This window comes from Mrakia frigida (genome assembly GCF_051309035.1).
Source record: "Mrakia frigida strain ATCC 22029 unplaced genomic scaffold BDY24scaffold_21, whole genome shotgun sequence".
Classification (NCBI taxonomy): Eukaryota; Fungi; Basidiomycota; class Tremellomycetes; order Cystofilobasidiales; family Mrakiaceae; genus Mrakia; species Mrakia frigida.
Window position 1 is genome coordinate 23999 of NW_027481260.1, and position 14274 is coordinate 38272.

The 14274-nt window shown below is 53.3% G+C and overlaps 6 protein-coding genes across 6 annotated transcripts; 4 read left to right on the forward strand and 2 right to left on the reverse strand.

Moving 5' to 3' along the window:
- Positions 1 to 330: 330 nt before the first annotated feature.
- BDY24DRAFT_416302 (uncharacterized protein) lies at positions 331 to 1119 on the reverse strand (the record flags this gene model as incomplete). The annotated part of the gene is made up of 6 exons (XM_076643569.1): positions 331 to 421; positions 567 to 642; positions 737 to 761; positions 887 to 931; positions 1014 to 1036; positions 1110 to 1119. 6 exons carry the CDS (start codon positions 1117 to 1119, stop codon positions 331 to 333), a joined length of 270 nt encoding a protein of 89 aa, XP_076495283.1.
- Positions 1120 to 1724: 605 nt separating this feature from the next.
- On the forward strand, positions 1725 to 3653 carry BDY24DRAFT_393302 (uncharacterized protein). Its single transcript, XM_076641031.1, has 9 exons — positions 1725 to 1896; positions 1980 to 2015; positions 2110 to 2343; positions 2417 to 2809; positions 2880 to 2896; positions 2987 to 3058; positions 3142 to 3186; positions 3326 to 3402; positions 3525 to 3653. Exons 1-7 carry the CDS (start codon positions 1780 to 1782, stop codon positions 3164 to 3166), a joined length of 894 nt encoding a protein of 297 aa, XP_076495284.1. The 5' UTR covers positions 1725 to 1779; the 3' UTR covers positions 3167 to 3186; positions 3326 to 3402; positions 3525 to 3653.
- A 1214-nt stretch (positions 3654 to 4867) lies between these two features.
- On the forward strand, positions 4868 to 5250 carry BDY24DRAFT_416305 (zinc finger MYND domain-containing protein; the record flags this gene model as incomplete). Its single annotated transcript, XM_076643570.1, has 3 exons — positions 4868 to 4990; positions 5077 to 5104; positions 5192 to 5250. The coding sequence occupies 3 exons, from the start codon at positions 4868 to 4870 to the stop codon at positions 5248 to 5250; spliced, it is 210 nt and encodes a 69-aa protein (XP_076495285.1).
- Positions 5251 to 6500: 1250 nt separating this feature from the next.
- On the reverse strand, positions 6501 to 8788 carry BDY24DRAFT_393308 (glyceraldehyde-3-phosphate dehydrogenase). Its single transcript, XM_076641032.1, has 11 exons — positions 8638 to 8788; positions 8414 to 8461; positions 8215 to 8292; positions 7921 to 8075; positions 7648 to 7840; positions 7477 to 7548; positions 7315 to 7379; positions 7104 to 7222; positions 6939 to 7027; positions 6787 to 6862; positions 6501 to 6644 (listed from the first exon to the last, which is right to left on the reverse strand). The coding sequence occupies exons 1-11, from the start codon at positions 8663 to 8665 to the stop codon at positions 6554 to 6556; spliced, it is 1014 nt and encodes a 337-aa protein (XP_076495286.1). The 5' UTR covers positions 8666 to 8788; the 3' UTR covers positions 6501 to 6553.
- On the forward strand, positions 8789 to 10317 carry BDY24DRAFT_393312 (uncharacterized protein). Its single transcript, XM_076641033.1, has 3 exons — positions 8789 to 9237; positions 9320 to 9384; positions 9495 to 10317. The coding sequence occupies exons 1-3, from the start codon at positions 9088 to 9090 to the stop codon at positions 10096 to 10098; spliced, it is 819 nt and encodes a 272-aa protein (XP_076495287.1). The 5' UTR covers positions 8789 to 9087; the 3' UTR covers positions 10099 to 10317.
- Positions 10266 to 14242, forward strand: PMS1 (ATP-binding mismatch repair protein). The gene is made up of 13 exons (XM_076635847.1): positions 10266 to 10568; positions 10661 to 10747; positions 10809 to 11047; positions 11169 to 11350; positions 11434 to 11595; positions 11667 to 11781; positions 11846 to 11930; positions 11995 to 12074; positions 12133 to 13253; positions 13329 to 13501; positions 13574 to 13719; positions 13804 to 13839; positions 13918 to 14242. Exons 1-13 carry the CDS (start codon positions 10433 to 10435, stop codon positions 14026 to 14028), a joined length of 2673 nt encoding a protein of 890 aa, XP_076495288.1. The 5' UTR covers positions 10266 to 10432; the 3' UTR covers positions 14029 to 14242.
- Positions 14243 to 14274: the final 32 nt, after the last annotated feature.

The window sequence follows — 14274 nt, forward strand, 5'->3', positions numbered from 1 at the left end:
TGGGCACGATTTGGGAACCAACAAAGGAAAGGGAGGAGGAAGACGCGTCTTGCTCCTTTTGAAGTTGCGAGCAGCCCGCGGTTCAGAACGAGGGCTTTGCTTCTCTGGAACATGGGAGTGAACTGAGGCAAGGAGAAGTAACACAGGTATACAGGGCGATTAAAGAAGGCGAGGGGAGGGGAGGGACGGCGAAAAGGGGGAGAACGACGCGCGCGTCGACTTTCTTCTTTCTGCGACGACGAAGAGCCCGTATTCTTTCATTGTTCGAGAAAAGTTATGTCTAAAGGGAGGCAGTCATGATATAGAGAAGATTAGGGGCAAAAAATCGTTTTAAGCCTGAGAATCAACCTTGGCGACGTAGGCGACAAGGTCGACAACTCGAGCGGAGTAACCCCACTCGTTATCGTACCACGAGATCAATCTGTTACAGCGGGAGATACAACGAGAGCAGTGAAGGAAGAGTAATATAGCAGGGGAGGGAGGAGAGGAAGGAGGAGGAGGAAGGAGGGTCAGCGAGGGCTCGAAGTCGAAGAAAGCGACGCGCGCGCCGGAGATTCAAAACTCACTTGACGAAGTTTCCGGAGAGGGAGATTCCGGCAGCGGCATCGAAGGTGGAAGAGGCAGAGTCTCCAGTGAAATCGGCTGTAGAAAAATGAGTGAAGAGAGTCAGCGGCAAAGAGAGCTGAAGGAGTCAGAGACTGAAAGAGATCAGAGGCTCGAGGACAGCAGAACGAACCTTCGAGCGATAGCTGAGATCGAAGCTAAGGTATGGGAAAGAGGGGACCCAATCTTTGGATGACGATCAGGAGAATGACAAGGGGTGGAGGAGCGGATGTAAAACGAACGGAGAGAAAGACGCGTCCGACGAGAAGTCTCGGACCTTCACCAAAGGGGTTCCCGACGTGTTCCTTCCGGTCTGCTCGTTGACGTTCTGAGCCCGTAGGAGAATTGAAAACAAACAGGATCAGTTCAAGAGGATTTGAAAGAGGAGGTAGCGAGGCGAGAAGACGAACCGACGGAAAGAAGTCGAACGACACTGTCGCGTCGACGTTTGAAGGTCAGCGAGCTCGCTCCAGCAGATCGAGAGAAGAAAAGTTGTATCACTCTACTGCAAGCCATCGTCTCTTCTCCCTTCCCCAGCCTGGATAAACAGATCGGTCGGAAACGAAAGCCCGAGAGCAGAGAGAAGTAAAAGGTTGAGGTTGGGCTGAAGACGTCGAGGCCGAAAAGATGTCTCTTCTGACGTCCATCAAGATATCAAAGTAGCTCGTCTGGTAGGGACGAAGACATGTCAATCCATCTCTCTTCTCTCGATATGCAGATCACTTCTACAGCTCATTGAGGCTGGCAGGAGTAAAGGAGGGGTGAGGAGGCAGTCGACGAAGACACAGGCCAAAAACTTCATCTCCAAAGCGTCTGAGACAGTTTGGCGGTAGGAGTGTCATCATTCAGTCCGAGCGAAGCAGCGAAGTCGACCATGGAGAGTTTCAGGACTATCGAAGGAGGGAGGAGAAAGAAGGGAGGCAGGGAGGACGGTTGAGCTCCCGGCTGAGTCTGTTGGGAGGGAAAACAAAGCAGAGAAAGGTCAGAATCTGGATGGCAACAGTCTTGAACGAAAGAGTGAGGTACTCGCTAGGTGCTGGGGAATTTTCTGCAGTTCTTCTCCCTTTCGTCGTCGTTGTTGAAGGTCAGAAAGAAAACGAGGTCGATTTGAAGGAGGTGAGCTCGATCTTCCCATCAACCGTCTCTCCCTCTTTCCTCCTTCTTTTCACTCATAAGATGGAATCCTCGCGACTCACTCAGTTTGGTCAACTTCTCGGGCTTTCGCCTGGAATGGACGGTCCTGGTGCTAAGCTGCCTTCAATGAAGAAGACGAATGCCGTTTCCATCCTCCTCGTTCGTCCTCCCTCCCTCCTTCCTTCCTTCTTTGCTTGCCTTCGCTCTCAGGAGCTCTGAACTTGCCCTCGTCTTTTTTTTAGATGGAATTGACTCCTGCCGAGTATCGTACCTTTTGGGTGAGTCCTGATCTCGACGAAGCTGGGAGAGAAGGAAGGAAGCTCTCTTGGGGCGAAGATCACCTCGACGTCTCCTCCCTCCTCTTCCTTCAAGTGTCAAGTCGCGGCCGAGTACCTCCCTTCGATGATCAGGACCTTCAAAGTTGCTGCGTTCAACTTGGAAGATACCTGGCATAGGAACCTCTACACATTGTCCATCGACTGGCTCGTCTCAGCCCGTCAAACCCTCGTCGGACACCGATTCATCAGAGAAAACAGCGACGTGATCATCGCCTATCACCTCGAGTTCCTCAACAACCTCGCAAAGCTTCCCCACAGCTTCATCAGAGTGAGCTGAATAGTCTCTTGTGCTTCTCTCCTTTATTCAAAGCTCATTCGTTCTTCTACTCCGTCTCCTCTAGGACGACCCCGACCGAATCAGGTTCCTTCGAATGCTCCTCCTCACCCTCAACAACAGCAAGAACGGTCTCATGGCCAACCATCTCGGACCCTACATCCCAGTACCCATCCCTACCCTCGCGGAACAATCAGCCATCACTCGTCTCGTTCACGTCGTCTCAACCTCGAGGCATCATTACGTCGACGCGGACACGTTGGACGACTGGTCTGAAACCCTCCTTCAAACGATGAGACTCGGAACTGTGGACTTCCACTTCGCTCGAGTAGATGCTCCTCGGATGATTTTGGATCAGTGGTGGGTTTGCGAGTGGGCGAGAGTGGAAGGGAGGAGGACGGGTGGGGACGTCGCTTGCGTCGACGAGGACAAGGTTGAGGACATGAGGGCTTGTAGTAAAGTGAGTATGCCTCTTGTATTTTCTTATTTCGCCTTGGCTGACATTTTCGTCTTCTCTGTTTGCTCCCCAGTGCGTCGCTGCTCGCAAGTACGTCGTCGCGTCGTCTTTCTCGCCTTCTTCTTCACGCGCTCAAACGCACTCGCTGCTCATTGGGTTTCTTCCTTCTTCCTTTTTCAGAGCACCAACGACTTCACTGGAAGCAGCACAAGGGAGAGTGCTTCAAATCGAGTTGGTAGACGGGTGGGAGCTGTGAGTTCTCTGGCTCTTCCTCCAGCGTCGAGCTCTCCTCAGAGTCGCTCGCCGACACTCTATTTTCTCCTTTCTTTCCTCAGATCGGCAGCAATGGAAGCAGCTTGAATTTTTTCTTTGATTTGGCAGTGAGTAAAGATCACCGTCACCGTTTGGTCGTCGAAGGGAGCAGACGGGGCTTGGAGACGCGTCGAAACCGAGCGAGACCGAGGTCAGGAGAGCTGACTGTTCCGCTACTATTTCTTGCTTCTACTCCTTGAGCACCAGACTCTGCTAAATGAACTCCATCAATCGTTCAACTGCCACTGCCACTCCCGAACCGTTCTGACCTCCTGATGCCGTCGGTTCGTTTCCTCTCCTCCTCTCCCTCCACTTTTTCCCACAGACCTGCGATTCGCCTTCACCTTCATCGCAGTAGATAACCGACCGTCTCCTATTTTTTTGGATCTTGGCCTCGTTTTCATAGTCGTCCAGCGGAGCAACCTCTCGAGTCCCTACTTGCTCTCAAACGAGCTTCAGATTGAAATCGTCTCGTCGAGGGCTGAGGCGAAGAAGTAAGGCTCAAACGGGAGGACGAGCGTGGGATCCGTAGGAGATGTATGTTCTCTTGTTTACTTGTATCTGGGAGCTTCTGTTGTCGATGAGAGCTTGAGGAGAGGAAAGGCCAAAGAAAGGACGAGGGCCAGCTTGACGCGAGCCTTCGATTCAGGTTTCAAGATGTACTGTGCAAGCCTGTGAAGTTAGCTACCGGCAAGAGAACAGGTTGAGCATGGCTGGAAGGTTACCTTGCTTTTGCTCTTATATCCACTAGCTATTCTCTTGACGACGAAAGAGAGCGAATTGGCAGGCGAGCTTACAGCTCGATTCGAAGCAGCTTCCAACCCCCACTCTCTCCAGTCTCCACTCCTCCCCCCAACTCCTTCTTCCCTTCCCGATGGACCTCAAACTTACAGAGTTCGGTCAGATTCTCGGGCTATGGAGAGGTTTGGTTGAGACACCAACGCAACTGCCTTCTTGCAGCGATACACTCCGAGCGGCGCATCTTTTCGTTCGTCCCCCTTGCCCCCCCGTCGTTCGAGGGCCGAGCTGATCTTTTCTTTGAACTTCCAGGAGTCAGAAGAGGACTGCGACCTCGTCGTCGTATGGGTGAGTTGGTTACATACAGTAATCAGAGCAAGAAGTGGGAGCATAGATCAATTTACCTTCGTTTTCTCCACTACTCAGCACCGCGTCGCGTCGGAGTTTCTCCCGTCGATAATCAGCACAGCGATGATGGCTCCGGCAAGACTCAGTACCGTTAACGACGCCAACAGCTTCTTCATATACTTTCAAGCCGTCGAAGAGGTTGTCACAACATCAGTGATGCTTCGTTTCGTCCGAGAGCATCCTGAAAAGGCGCTCGCGTTCCATCGCTTCCTTCTTCAATTCGTCCAACAGCTTCCCGACCACACTCTCCAAGTACGACTAAATCTGACCCGCCAGTTTCAAAAACGTACGCTGACGTTCCCTCTTCCTCTTCGCCGTTTTCTGCTCTTGTGCTTCTAGGGAAACGTTGAGGATCGCTCGGACACCTCCCGAGCTCTCCATTCCCTCCTCTCCGTCATCCGTAACAACGAATACGCACTCTTCGTAGCCTATCCTTCCTCTTCACTTCCCGTACCCTGCATGCCGATGGAGGAGCAGCTCAAGCTTCGTTCTCTCATCCACGCTGTCGTCAAATAATCCCCAAACTGCTCGTCCCGAGAGGCAGAACTCTTCGACCACCTCCTTCACACGCTTCCTCGACTTGGCACGGCAAAACTGGAGAAAATGAGGCTGGTTAGATCTGGTCGTCAGCAGTGGAGATTCTGCGAGTGGGCCACGGAGCGCTCAAGGACGTCGTCGACGACTCCCGTCACTTGTGAGAGCGGGGAGATGAACGCTTGTGGAAGAGTGAGTCTCGGTCTTACTGGGGCGCGTACATACCAGAGTATTGTCAGGTGTCCTGAAGCTAATAAAGTCTCTTATCTTCTACTCAGTGCCTCCTTGTTCGCTACTGCTCCGAAAGTGAGGTTGATCGACGCGACGACGTTTCCACTTTTCTTTTGCGCATCGAGGTCGCGTTGCTGACACCTTGTGTTTCTTCGCTCTTAGAACACCAAAAACATCACTGGAAAGAGCACAAGAAACTCTGCTTCAAGTCTAGTTGGTGAAGGAAGACGTACGTTGGGTTGGAATCTTGTCTTGTTCGATTCGAGTCAGCTTTGACGTCTTTTTCACTTTAATTCTACCTTCGGCTCCCTCGAGGTGCTTAGTTCTACTTTATGATCTTTTTAATACAGCAGTGCTATTTGGGCCTTGGGATGTCGATGAGCTCTCGTTTCGAAGGAAGAAGACGCGTCGAAGTTGAAGTCAGGTCGGTTTCACCTCTGCTTCCTTTCCCAACTCCGCTGAGGTTCTCGGCACCTAGACTGATCGGCATCTTACTTCACCTCTCTCTTTGTCCCTCCGCCTAAGAGTTAAAGTTCAGGTTCGTCCTTTGATCTCTCACTTTTCGTTCGACGTGCAAGTTTCATTTTCAACACCCCCTCTCTCTGACTCGACTTTGCGTCCTCTCCTCTTCACGATTCAGAATTAGCTTCAGTTCCTCGTCTATTAGTCTGAGGAGTCAATACAATGCACCTCCGTCTCTCCCGTCCCTTGGAGGATAGCTCGAAGTCGCAACTCGCACGCGTCGTTGTCTTTCCTTCAAGCTTCGTACCCGTTGACTCGGTCCTTCGCAGCCTCTCAGCATACACATGCTTTGACTCTCGCTTCCAAGGTGCCCTTCCTTTTGACCAGCTCGTGACAAGAGACTCCTCGGTCCTCCTTCGAAGTACCGTTTGGACGCGACTCACTTTCTCTCACCTTCTCTCGGTTCCTCCCATCACTTCTGCCCGAAGACCCGAGTCGCAGATTATCTTCGGCCGAAGCCTATGCCTAAGCACGAGCAAGAGGATCAAGATCGGCTCCGCTGATACGCGTCCAAGCGTTTCGACGACTCTCCCCGTCCTGACTCAACTGCTCCGCCTCCTCAACCGAGCAAGTCCGCGAGCAAATCCGATAGAACGAGAGATGTTTCACTTCTGAAAGCATTAAGATGGCCCTAACTCTTTCAAAGGGAAGTGCGAGCGAGAATCAATCGAAAATGGGCACGATTTGGGAACCAACAAAGGAAAGGGAGGGAAGACGCGTCTTGCTCCTTTTGAAGTTGCGAGCAGCCCGCGGTTCAGAACGAGGGCTTTGCTTCTCTGGAACATGGGAGTGAACTGAGGCAAGGAGAAGTAACACAGGTATACAGGGCGATTAAAGAAGGCGAGGGGAGGGGAGGGACGGCGAAAAGGGGGAGAACGACGCGCGCGTCGACTTTCTTCTTTCTGCGACGACGAAGAGCCCGTATTCTTTCATTGTTCGAGAAAAGTTATGTCTAAAGGGAGGCAGTCATGATATAGAGAAGATTAGGGGCAAAAAATCGTTTTAAGCCTGAGAATCAACCTTGGCGACGTAGGCGACAAGGTCGACAACTCGAGCGGAGTAACCCCACTCGTTATCGTACCACGAGATCAATCTGTTACAGCGGGAGATACAACGAGAGCAGTGAAGGAAGAGTAATATAGCAGGGGAGGGAGGAGAGGAAGGAGGAGGAGGAAGGAGGGTCAGCGAGGGCTCGAAGTCGAAGAAAGCGACGCGAGCGGAAATTCGAAACTCACTTGACGAAGTTTCCGGAGAGGGAGATTCCGGCAGCGGCATCGAAGGTGGAAGAGGCAGAGTCTCCAGTGAAATCGGCTGTAGAAGAGAAGAGGGAAGAGGTGTTAGTTCGAGGTTCGAGAAGACGACGAAGGAAGGAGGAGAGAAGACGAACTGGAGACGACGGCGTCCTCGGTGTAGTTCAAGATACCCTTGAGCTCAGGGGTCTCAGAAGCCTTCTTGATGACGGCCTTGATCTCGTCGCTGTAAGGAGAGGAAGGAGGGAAGAAGAGAGGTCAGACGAGGCTCAAAGGAAGAAGGGAGGAAGGAGAGGACGAACTAGGTGGCGGACTTCTCGATTCGGACAACGAGATCGACAACGGAAACACACGAGGTGGGCACTCGGAAAGCCATTCCAGTGAGCTTGCCGTTGAGGGCAGGGATGACCTTACCGACAGCCTGGGGGAGAGAAGAAGGAGAGGAGGGGAGAGAGGAAAAGGTCAGCGAACGAGAACGCGTCGAGGAGATCTTCGAGAGAAAGCTGAACGAACCTTGGCGGCTCCGGTGGAGGAGGGGATGATGTTGGCGGAAGCGCCTCGTCCTCCTCGCCAATCCTCTGATGAAGGTGAAGAAAGAAGAGAAGGAAAGAAGGAGGGTCAGCGAGAGGGTTCGAAGTTCGAGAGTTCGACTCGCAAAAGGAGGGAGAAACGCACTGTGAGAAGGTCCATCGACGGTCTTCTGGGTGGCGGTGGTAGCGTGGACGGTGGTCATGAGTCCCTCAATGACTGAGAAAGGAAGAAAAAGCGGGGAGAAGAAAGGAAGGAAGGTCAGCTCGAGCGAAGAAAACCGAACTCGGGAGGGGAAGGAGAGAGAGTCGGACGCACTGGTGAAGTTGTCGTTGATGACCTTAGCGAGAGGAGCGAGACAGTTGGTGGTGCACGAAGCGTTGGAGATGACCTGGTACTCGGACTTGTAGGCGGGGAGGTTGACACCGACGACGAACATGGGAGCATCAGCCGAGGGGGCAGAGATGATAACCTTCTTGGCTCCTCCCTTCAAGTGAGCGGAGGCAGCGGCCTAGAGAGAAAAGAACGAAGAGATAGATATCAGCTGATGAGGTCGAGAAGGTAGGGAGAGAGCGAAGTAGAAGGACGAACGATGGTGGTGAAGACACCGGTGGACTCGACAACGTAGTCGGCTCCAGCAGATCCCCACTGGATGTTGGCAGGGTCTCGCTCTCCGAAGACGGTGATGGGCTTTCCGTTGATAACGAGCTTTCCTCCCTCAGCGGCGACGGTTCCCTTGAAGACACCTGTAGACGAGGGAAGAGAGAAGGAAAAGAAGAGAAAAGAGAGAGAACGTGGGCGATCAGCTCGACTGTCCGACCATCCCCGCAGAAGACACGAGAAGAAAGAGAGATGGGAGGAGGAGCGAGAGAGAACCAAACTGACCGTGGACGGAATCGTACTTGAACATGTACACCATGTACTCAAGATCGATGAAAGGATCGTTGACGGCGACGACGTCAACTGAGAGGAGGAGGAAGAAGGGAAGGGAAGGGAAGGGGGGACGTGGGTCAGTTGAAGCGATGGGGGAGGAGGGAAGGAAGAGAGAAAAGGGAGCGAGTCGATAAGCAAGAAGAAGACTCACTGTTTCCGTTAAGGATGGCGTTCCTGAGAACGATTCGACCGATTCGACCTGAGAGGGAGAGAGACCATCGAGGAGAGAGGAGGAGAAAGAAAGGATGAAGTCAGCTTTGCGATGGGGAGGGAAGGCGAATCGTCCTCTTCTTTTTTTTTTGCGACCAAGCTCTCCATCTCCCATCACAAGCACTCCATTAAGAGCAAAGGAAAACCAAAGGGAAAAGAACTTACCGAAACCGTTGATACCGACGTTAACCATAGTTGTTGTTTTGTTGGGGGTTGTTTGGGGGGGAGGAGGGGGGGGGAGTGGTGGTTGTTGGGGAAGAAAGAAAGGGAGGGCAGATTCGAGCTCTTTTCAAGAGGAAAGAAAGACTGCGGCGGTAGAGTTCAAAGACGAGCTCAGAGGGCTGAGAAGGCCTCCTTCTCCCTCACCCCTTGCCTCCTTCGACCCCTCTGTGAACGAGGTTGCTTGCGGCTAAAACAACTCGACTCTATAGCGAGCTTGTTCACTCGTTCAGATCTAATTTTCATCAGCTCTCGGCTCTCTAGAAGGAGATCTAGGTCGAGAACGTCACCAGCTTTAGAGGGGTCCCCTTCAAACCGTTTGTCTCGCCTTCTTCTTGAATCTGCCTCTCCTTCTTCGTTCTCCTTCGACCCTCCACAATCTCCGCTATCTACGAAATGCCATCATCTTCTCGGATCCTCCGTCCGATTCGTCGAGCTCTCGGAGGCGTGCAACCTACAACGACCAGCGAGGCAGCAACTTCCACCTCGACACCTCTCTTCCCCAATCCTGAAACCTCCTCCTCCTCTGAGCGCATCGGCGTTTCTGTGAGCTTTCCTTCGCCCTGTTTCTCCCCAGATCGAGCGCATATACTCACTCCAATCTCTCCCTCGATGATCTTGAACCTAGTCTGCTCTTCAATGGGGAGTAATCGCCGCTTGTTTCCTCGCCGTTTCCGCTCTGATTCTCATGAGGTGAGCTCGGAACTCTCCTTCGTCTTCCCTTTCCTACCTTCCCTCCTCTCCCTTCTAGAGCTCGTTCTCGATCCTTCTCTGACAACTTTCTTCCCTTTTTCGACCTACAGATACCTTCGACTTCGTAGACAAGGAGGAGCCGTCACCTTCAGGCAGATCTTTTCCTTTCGACGGTCCTATTCGTCCTCCCTTCGCACCTCGTCCCAACGCAACAACTTCAGCTACCCTCGATCTCGACCGACGGCAGGTTCCTCCTCCAACTTCGACTCTACAGAATACCCTCTGCCAGCGGACATGTTCCTACCCACTCTTCCTCAGAGGGCAGCTCGAGCAGAAGGACGGAGGGGAGCTGTGGGGGCGACGATCGGGCCAGGAGGGAGGAGAGACGTGGGAGACGAGGAGGAGGAGGCTGGAAACGAGCTTCCTGCCTACGAGACGGCTAGGAAAACAGGTCTTCCAGACTACCAGGAAGCTCAACTCGAGAACGTTCAACCCTCTCATCCTCTCTCTTCACCACCTCTTCCTCCTCCACCCCCAAGCCTGCTCGCCTTGGGAGCAGTCCCCGCGACCTCTCCTCCCCTTCCTCCTCCCCCTTCGCTTCCCTCCCCATCCCAACCTTCCCCGTCTCTAGATCAACCTCGCCCTCTTACACCCACCTCACCTGAGACGGATCTCGACGCTGAGGAGGAGGAAAGACGAGCTAGGAGAGGTTGAGCAGGTCTTCTCTCGTTCTCTCGCTATTTCTGGCCCTCTCGATCTTTCTCTTTTTCGTCGTCGCACCGTGTTGTTTTTCTCTGCCCACCTCTGTAGATTTTCTGCCTTTTCACTCATCTTTGATAGGTCTACTTGCGTCCTATCTATCTTTGCGACCGTTTCTCGATATTTTCTCTGCCGCCTCGTTTTCAGTGGAAGAAGGAGACGCGTCTCCTTCTTCTCGCGAGCTCATTTCGAACTCTCCTTCCCTCTCGACTTCCACCATCTCCTTCCCTCCTTCCCTCTTCCTTCTTCTCCCCCTGAGCTCTCTCCCTTGGCTCGGAGCCTCTCCAGGATGAGCTCGAATCACATCAAGCAGATCGACAACTCTTCAGTCCATCGAATCACTTCAGGACAGGTCATCGTCGACCTTCAGACGGCGGTGAAGGAGCTCGTCGAGAACGCGTTGGATGCTTCAGCGACGGCTATTGGTGAGCTTCTTTAGCTTGAGACTCCGCAGGAGAGAGGAGAGGAATCCTAAGCTCATTTCCTGTGTCGTCTTGTTGGATTTGGAGGACTGTAGAGGTCAAGTTTAAGAACATGGGTCTGGATTCCATCGAGGTCAGCGACAACGGATCAGGCGTTCCAAGCCAGGACTATGCGAGCCTAGGTCAGTCGAGAACCTCTCCTAAACCGTCCCTTGACCTGTCTTACTCGTAGGAGTTCGAAAGAGCTCACTTTATTTCTTTCTACAGCTCTGAAGCATCACACTTCCAAGCTCACCACCTTCTCCGACCTCACCTCCGTCCTCTCCTTTGGATTCAGAGGAGAAGCCCTCTCCTCCCTCTGCGGTCTCTCAGAATCAGTAGAGATCACGACAGCTACAGCAGAGGAGACTCCTACGGGAAGCATCATTCAGTTCGACAGGAGTGGGAGGGTGACGGATGATAAAGGGAAGACGGCCAGACCGGTGAGCTTCCACTTTCCCTTCCCTCCCTCCCTCCTCCTCTTTCTCGATCCTCGACTGGAGTTCGCCGCCTCTTTTGTTGCTAGAGCTCGAGCTAATCGATTCTTCTGTCTCATGCGCTCAGAGAGGAACAACAGTCGTTGTCACAGGTCTCTTCGTACCCGTCCCAGTTCGCAGGAAGGAGCTCGAGAAGAACGCGAAGAGGGAGTTCGCAAAGGCTTTGACCTTGCTTCACGCCTACGCTCTCAACTCTGGGAGCAAAGGTCAAGCTGTGAGGCTGACTGTGGTAGGGATGAGTAAGGAAGGGTGAGTCTCAAATCCATCTCGAAATCATGAAGCGAAGGAGGGAAGGAAGGAGAGACGAAGCTGACCTCTCGACTGCTCAACAGGAAGAAGACGGTTCACATCAAGACCGACGGAAACCCAGGTCTCAAAGCATCGATCTCTTCGCTTTGGAGTCCGAAGGAGCTGGTGAATCTCGTGTCCGTGGATTTGGAAGTCGAGGTCGAGATGGACAAGAGTTCCGCTGGGAGAGATCCGGAGCAGGCGACGTGAGTCGAGCGTCGAGTCTTCGTCTCTCATCTTCCTCACGACAAGGTCTGATCTTTGTCTTGTCTCACAGGTCCCACACTCTTCGAGTCGTAGGAATGGTTTCAGCTCCCGTACCAGGGAAGGGTCGATCGAGTTCGGATCGTCAATTCCTCTACGTGAACGGTCGACCGTGCAGCTTGCCAAAGGTGAGTCTTCTCGTCTTACACTGAGCTGAGAGGAGTATCTGACGAACCCCAATCGTTTTCACAGGTCCAGAAGGTGATCAACGACGTCTACCGAACCTTCAACACGTCTCAAACTCCATTCGTCGTTCTCGACCTTCAACTCCCACCAGGTTCGTCGCCTCGCCTCTCCATTTTGTTTCTTTCTTCGAGCTGACCTTCTCACTCTTCATACAGAGTGCTGCGACATTAACGTTAGTCCCGACAAACGGACCATCTTCCTTCACGACGAGTCGAATCTCCTCCAAGGTCTTCGAGTGAGTTTCCTCCTTCGACGCGTCTTCGCTCGACCTTGACAATCTCTTCTGCTTCCAGTCTGCTCTCGAAAAACTCTTCGCTCCCTCAAAATCGGAATACGCCGTCTCAGTAGCTTCTCGCCTGTCGGACGATGCTCCTCATGCTCCCATCTTCACCTCCTCCTCCTCGTCCAAACTCGTCCAATCAACCTTCCCAACCTCCACCCTCGCCGCTCGCGCTCGACCACGAGAAGTCACTCGTTCTCCCTCACCACTACCTCCACCAAGCAGGCTCCTCCCTCGATCCAAATCACGTTCATCTATGGCCCCTTCGTCCTCGTCGTCCCCAGCACCTCCCCGTCGCTCAGTCCCTCCTCCTCGAACTCCATCCTCGGTCGCGTCCGTCGAAAACTCTCCCCCTACCAAACACTCCACAAGCTCGGACCCCGAAGACGAACCTCAACCCTCTTCGCCACCTCAGCGTCGTCCAAGATCGAGTGTGTCGAGGAGGAGAGCATCGGACGCGTCGATGCAAGACGAACAGCCCGTCGCAGGACCCTCGAGAAGCAGGAGGTCGCCAGAGGTCGACGAGGACGGAGAAGAAGACGAGATAGAGTTCCTGGATGAGGCTCCCTTATCAGCTCGAACGGTCAACCAGTCGAAACATCGCCCTTCTCCGGTCGCCCCAGCTGGAGGAGACGAGGAAGAGGACGAGGAAGACGAGGACGACCTTCAACCCATCTCCCCACCTCCACGCCCTTCTGTCCGCCAGGTTCCCCGTCCAAACATCCCACCACGCGGTCTCTCTTCAACGATCGGCGACCAAACGATATCCTTCGACCTCCCATCCGTCTCCACTCGCCTAGCTCAAGCTCTCCTCCTCCAACCACCTTCCGTCCTCCCCTCTCCACCCTCCTCCCTCTTCGTCCAACCCAAACCCAAAGCCATCGATCCCGATCTCGCTAGCACCGCCAACGTTCACTCGGAATCTGCGGCCCTCGAACTCCAACGGACCATCGACAAGAGTGATTTCGCTCTCATGAAGGTCGTCGGACAGTACAATCTCGGCTTCATCGTCGTGCGGAAGAGGAGCGTTGCTGGGGACGATCTGTTCATCGTAGATCAGCATGCGTCGGATGAGAAGTTCAACTTTGAGACGCTGCAGTTGACGACTAGGATTCAAAGCCAGAAGCTGTTGCAGTGAGTACTTTCGAGGCTTCGAGATTCTCGTCCTGCTTTTCGTCCGCTGACCTTTCGTTCTTCTTTCTTCTCCAGCCCTCGTCCTCTGGAACTCTCAGCATCCGATGCAGTTCTCGTCATGGAGAACATCGAGGTCCTTCGTCAGAACGGATTCGACGTCTCAGTGGATCAGGACGAGGAGACGGAGGAGACGCGTCTCGCTTTGAGTGCTCAACCCATCAGCAAGGAGACCGTGTTCGACTTCAAGGGTGAGTACCATCTTTCTCTCTTTCAGCTTTACCTCCTTCTTGAGCTGATGAACGTTTAACTTTGACTTACAGACCTCGAGGAGCTTCTCCATCTGATGCACGACCGACCGACGGGAGAGATGGTTCGATGCTCGAAGGCTCGAAGCATGTTTGCCATGAGAGCCTGCAGGAAGAGCATCATGATTGGGAAGTCTCTGACCAAGAACCAGATGTCGAAGGTGAACTTCGTTCCGTCGTCCTCTTGCGCTCGTCGCTGCCTTCGACTGACCGCTCTTCTCACTTTGACTTTCGTTCGCTCTCAGGTCGTTCAAAACATGGGTCTCATCGATCAGCCTTGGGTTCGTTGTTCTGCCTCCCCTTTCCGCTTCCTCGAGAGGTCAGATGGCTGACTCGAAGCTCTTCTTCCGGATGCGTAGAACTGCCCTCACGGTCGACCTACGATGAGACATCTCATGAGCTTGAACAGGGTTGCAGAGAGGAGGTCAAAGGGAACGCGAAGGGAGTTGGACTGGTCGTCGATGGAGTGATATTTGGGGTCTTTTCTACGGGATATCTTAGTAGAATTTGTTTGGGATTGCTCGTATGCTGTTTCTCTGTACCTTTCGTTCTCCATCGCTGAAGAAAACGCGTCGTGAAGGCTTTGAAGGAGGAGGGAGAGGCGAGGCACAGTTTGGTCGAATCGCCTTGTTCGGCGAGGGAGTTGTGTCGAGGAACCCTCAACTTCGACCTCCCCCCTTCCCTCCTTCTCGACCTTTTCTTGAGCATCCAACGCA

What these genes read in the sequence shown, in the direction of transcription:
- BDY24DRAFT_393302 (XM_076641031.1), top strand. Translation starts at nt 1,780, where the DNA reads ATGGAATCCTCGCGACTCACTCAGTTTGGTCAACTTCTCGGGCTTTCG. An exon ending in TTCCCCACAGCTTCATCAGA is followed by an intron (nt 2,344 to 2,416) that starts GTGAGCTGAATA and finishes CGTCTCCTCTAG; the next exon opens with GACGACCCCGACCGAATCAG. An exon ending in TTGGTAGACGGGTGGGAGCT is followed by an intron (nt 3,059 to 3,141) that starts GTGAGTTCTCTG and finishes TTCTTTCCTCAG; the next exon opens with ATCGGCAGCAATGGAAGCAG.
- BDY24DRAFT_393308 (XM_076641032.1), bottom strand. Translation starts at nt 8,665, where the DNA reads ATGGTTAACGTCGGTATCAACGGTTTCG. An exon ending in CGTCGGTATCAACGGTTTCG is followed by an intron (nt 8,462 to 8,637) that starts GTAAGTTCTTTT and finishes TCTCCCTCTCAG; the next exon opens with GTCGAATCGGTCGAATCGTT. An exon ending in CGTCGATGGACCTTCTCACA is followed by an intron (nt 7,380 to 7,476) that starts GTGCGTTTCTCC and finishes CACCTTCATCAG; the next exon opens with AGGATTGGCGAGGAGGACGA.
- BDY24DRAFT_393312 (XM_076641033.1), top strand. Translation starts at nt 9,088, where the DNA reads ATGCCATCATCTTCTCGGATCCTCCGTCCGATTCGTCGAGCTCTCGGA. An exon ending in CTGAGCGCATCGGCGTTTCT is followed by an intron (nt 9,238 to 9,319) that starts GTGAGCTTTCCT and finishes TCTTGAACCTAG; the next exon opens with TCTGCTCTTCAATGGGGAGT. An exon ending in TCCGCTCTGATTCTCATGAG is followed by an intron (nt 9,385 to 9,494) that starts GTGAGCTCGGAA and finishes TTCGACCTACAG; the next exon opens with ATACCTTCGACTTCGTAGAC.
- PMS1 (XM_076635847.1), top strand. Translation starts at nt 10,433, where the DNA reads ATGAGCTCGAATCACATCAAGCAGATCGACAACTCTTCAGTCCATCGA. An exon ending in GACCGTGCAGCTTGCCAAAG is followed by an intron (nt 11,782 to 11,845) that starts GTGAGTCTTCTC and finishes TCGTTTTCACAG; the next exon opens with GTCCAGAAGGTGATCAACGA. An exon ending in ATCTCCTCCAAGGTCTTCGA is followed by an intron (nt 12,075 to 12,132) that starts GTGAGTTTCCTC and finishes TTCTGCTTCCAG; the next exon opens with TCTGCTCTCGAAAAACTCTT.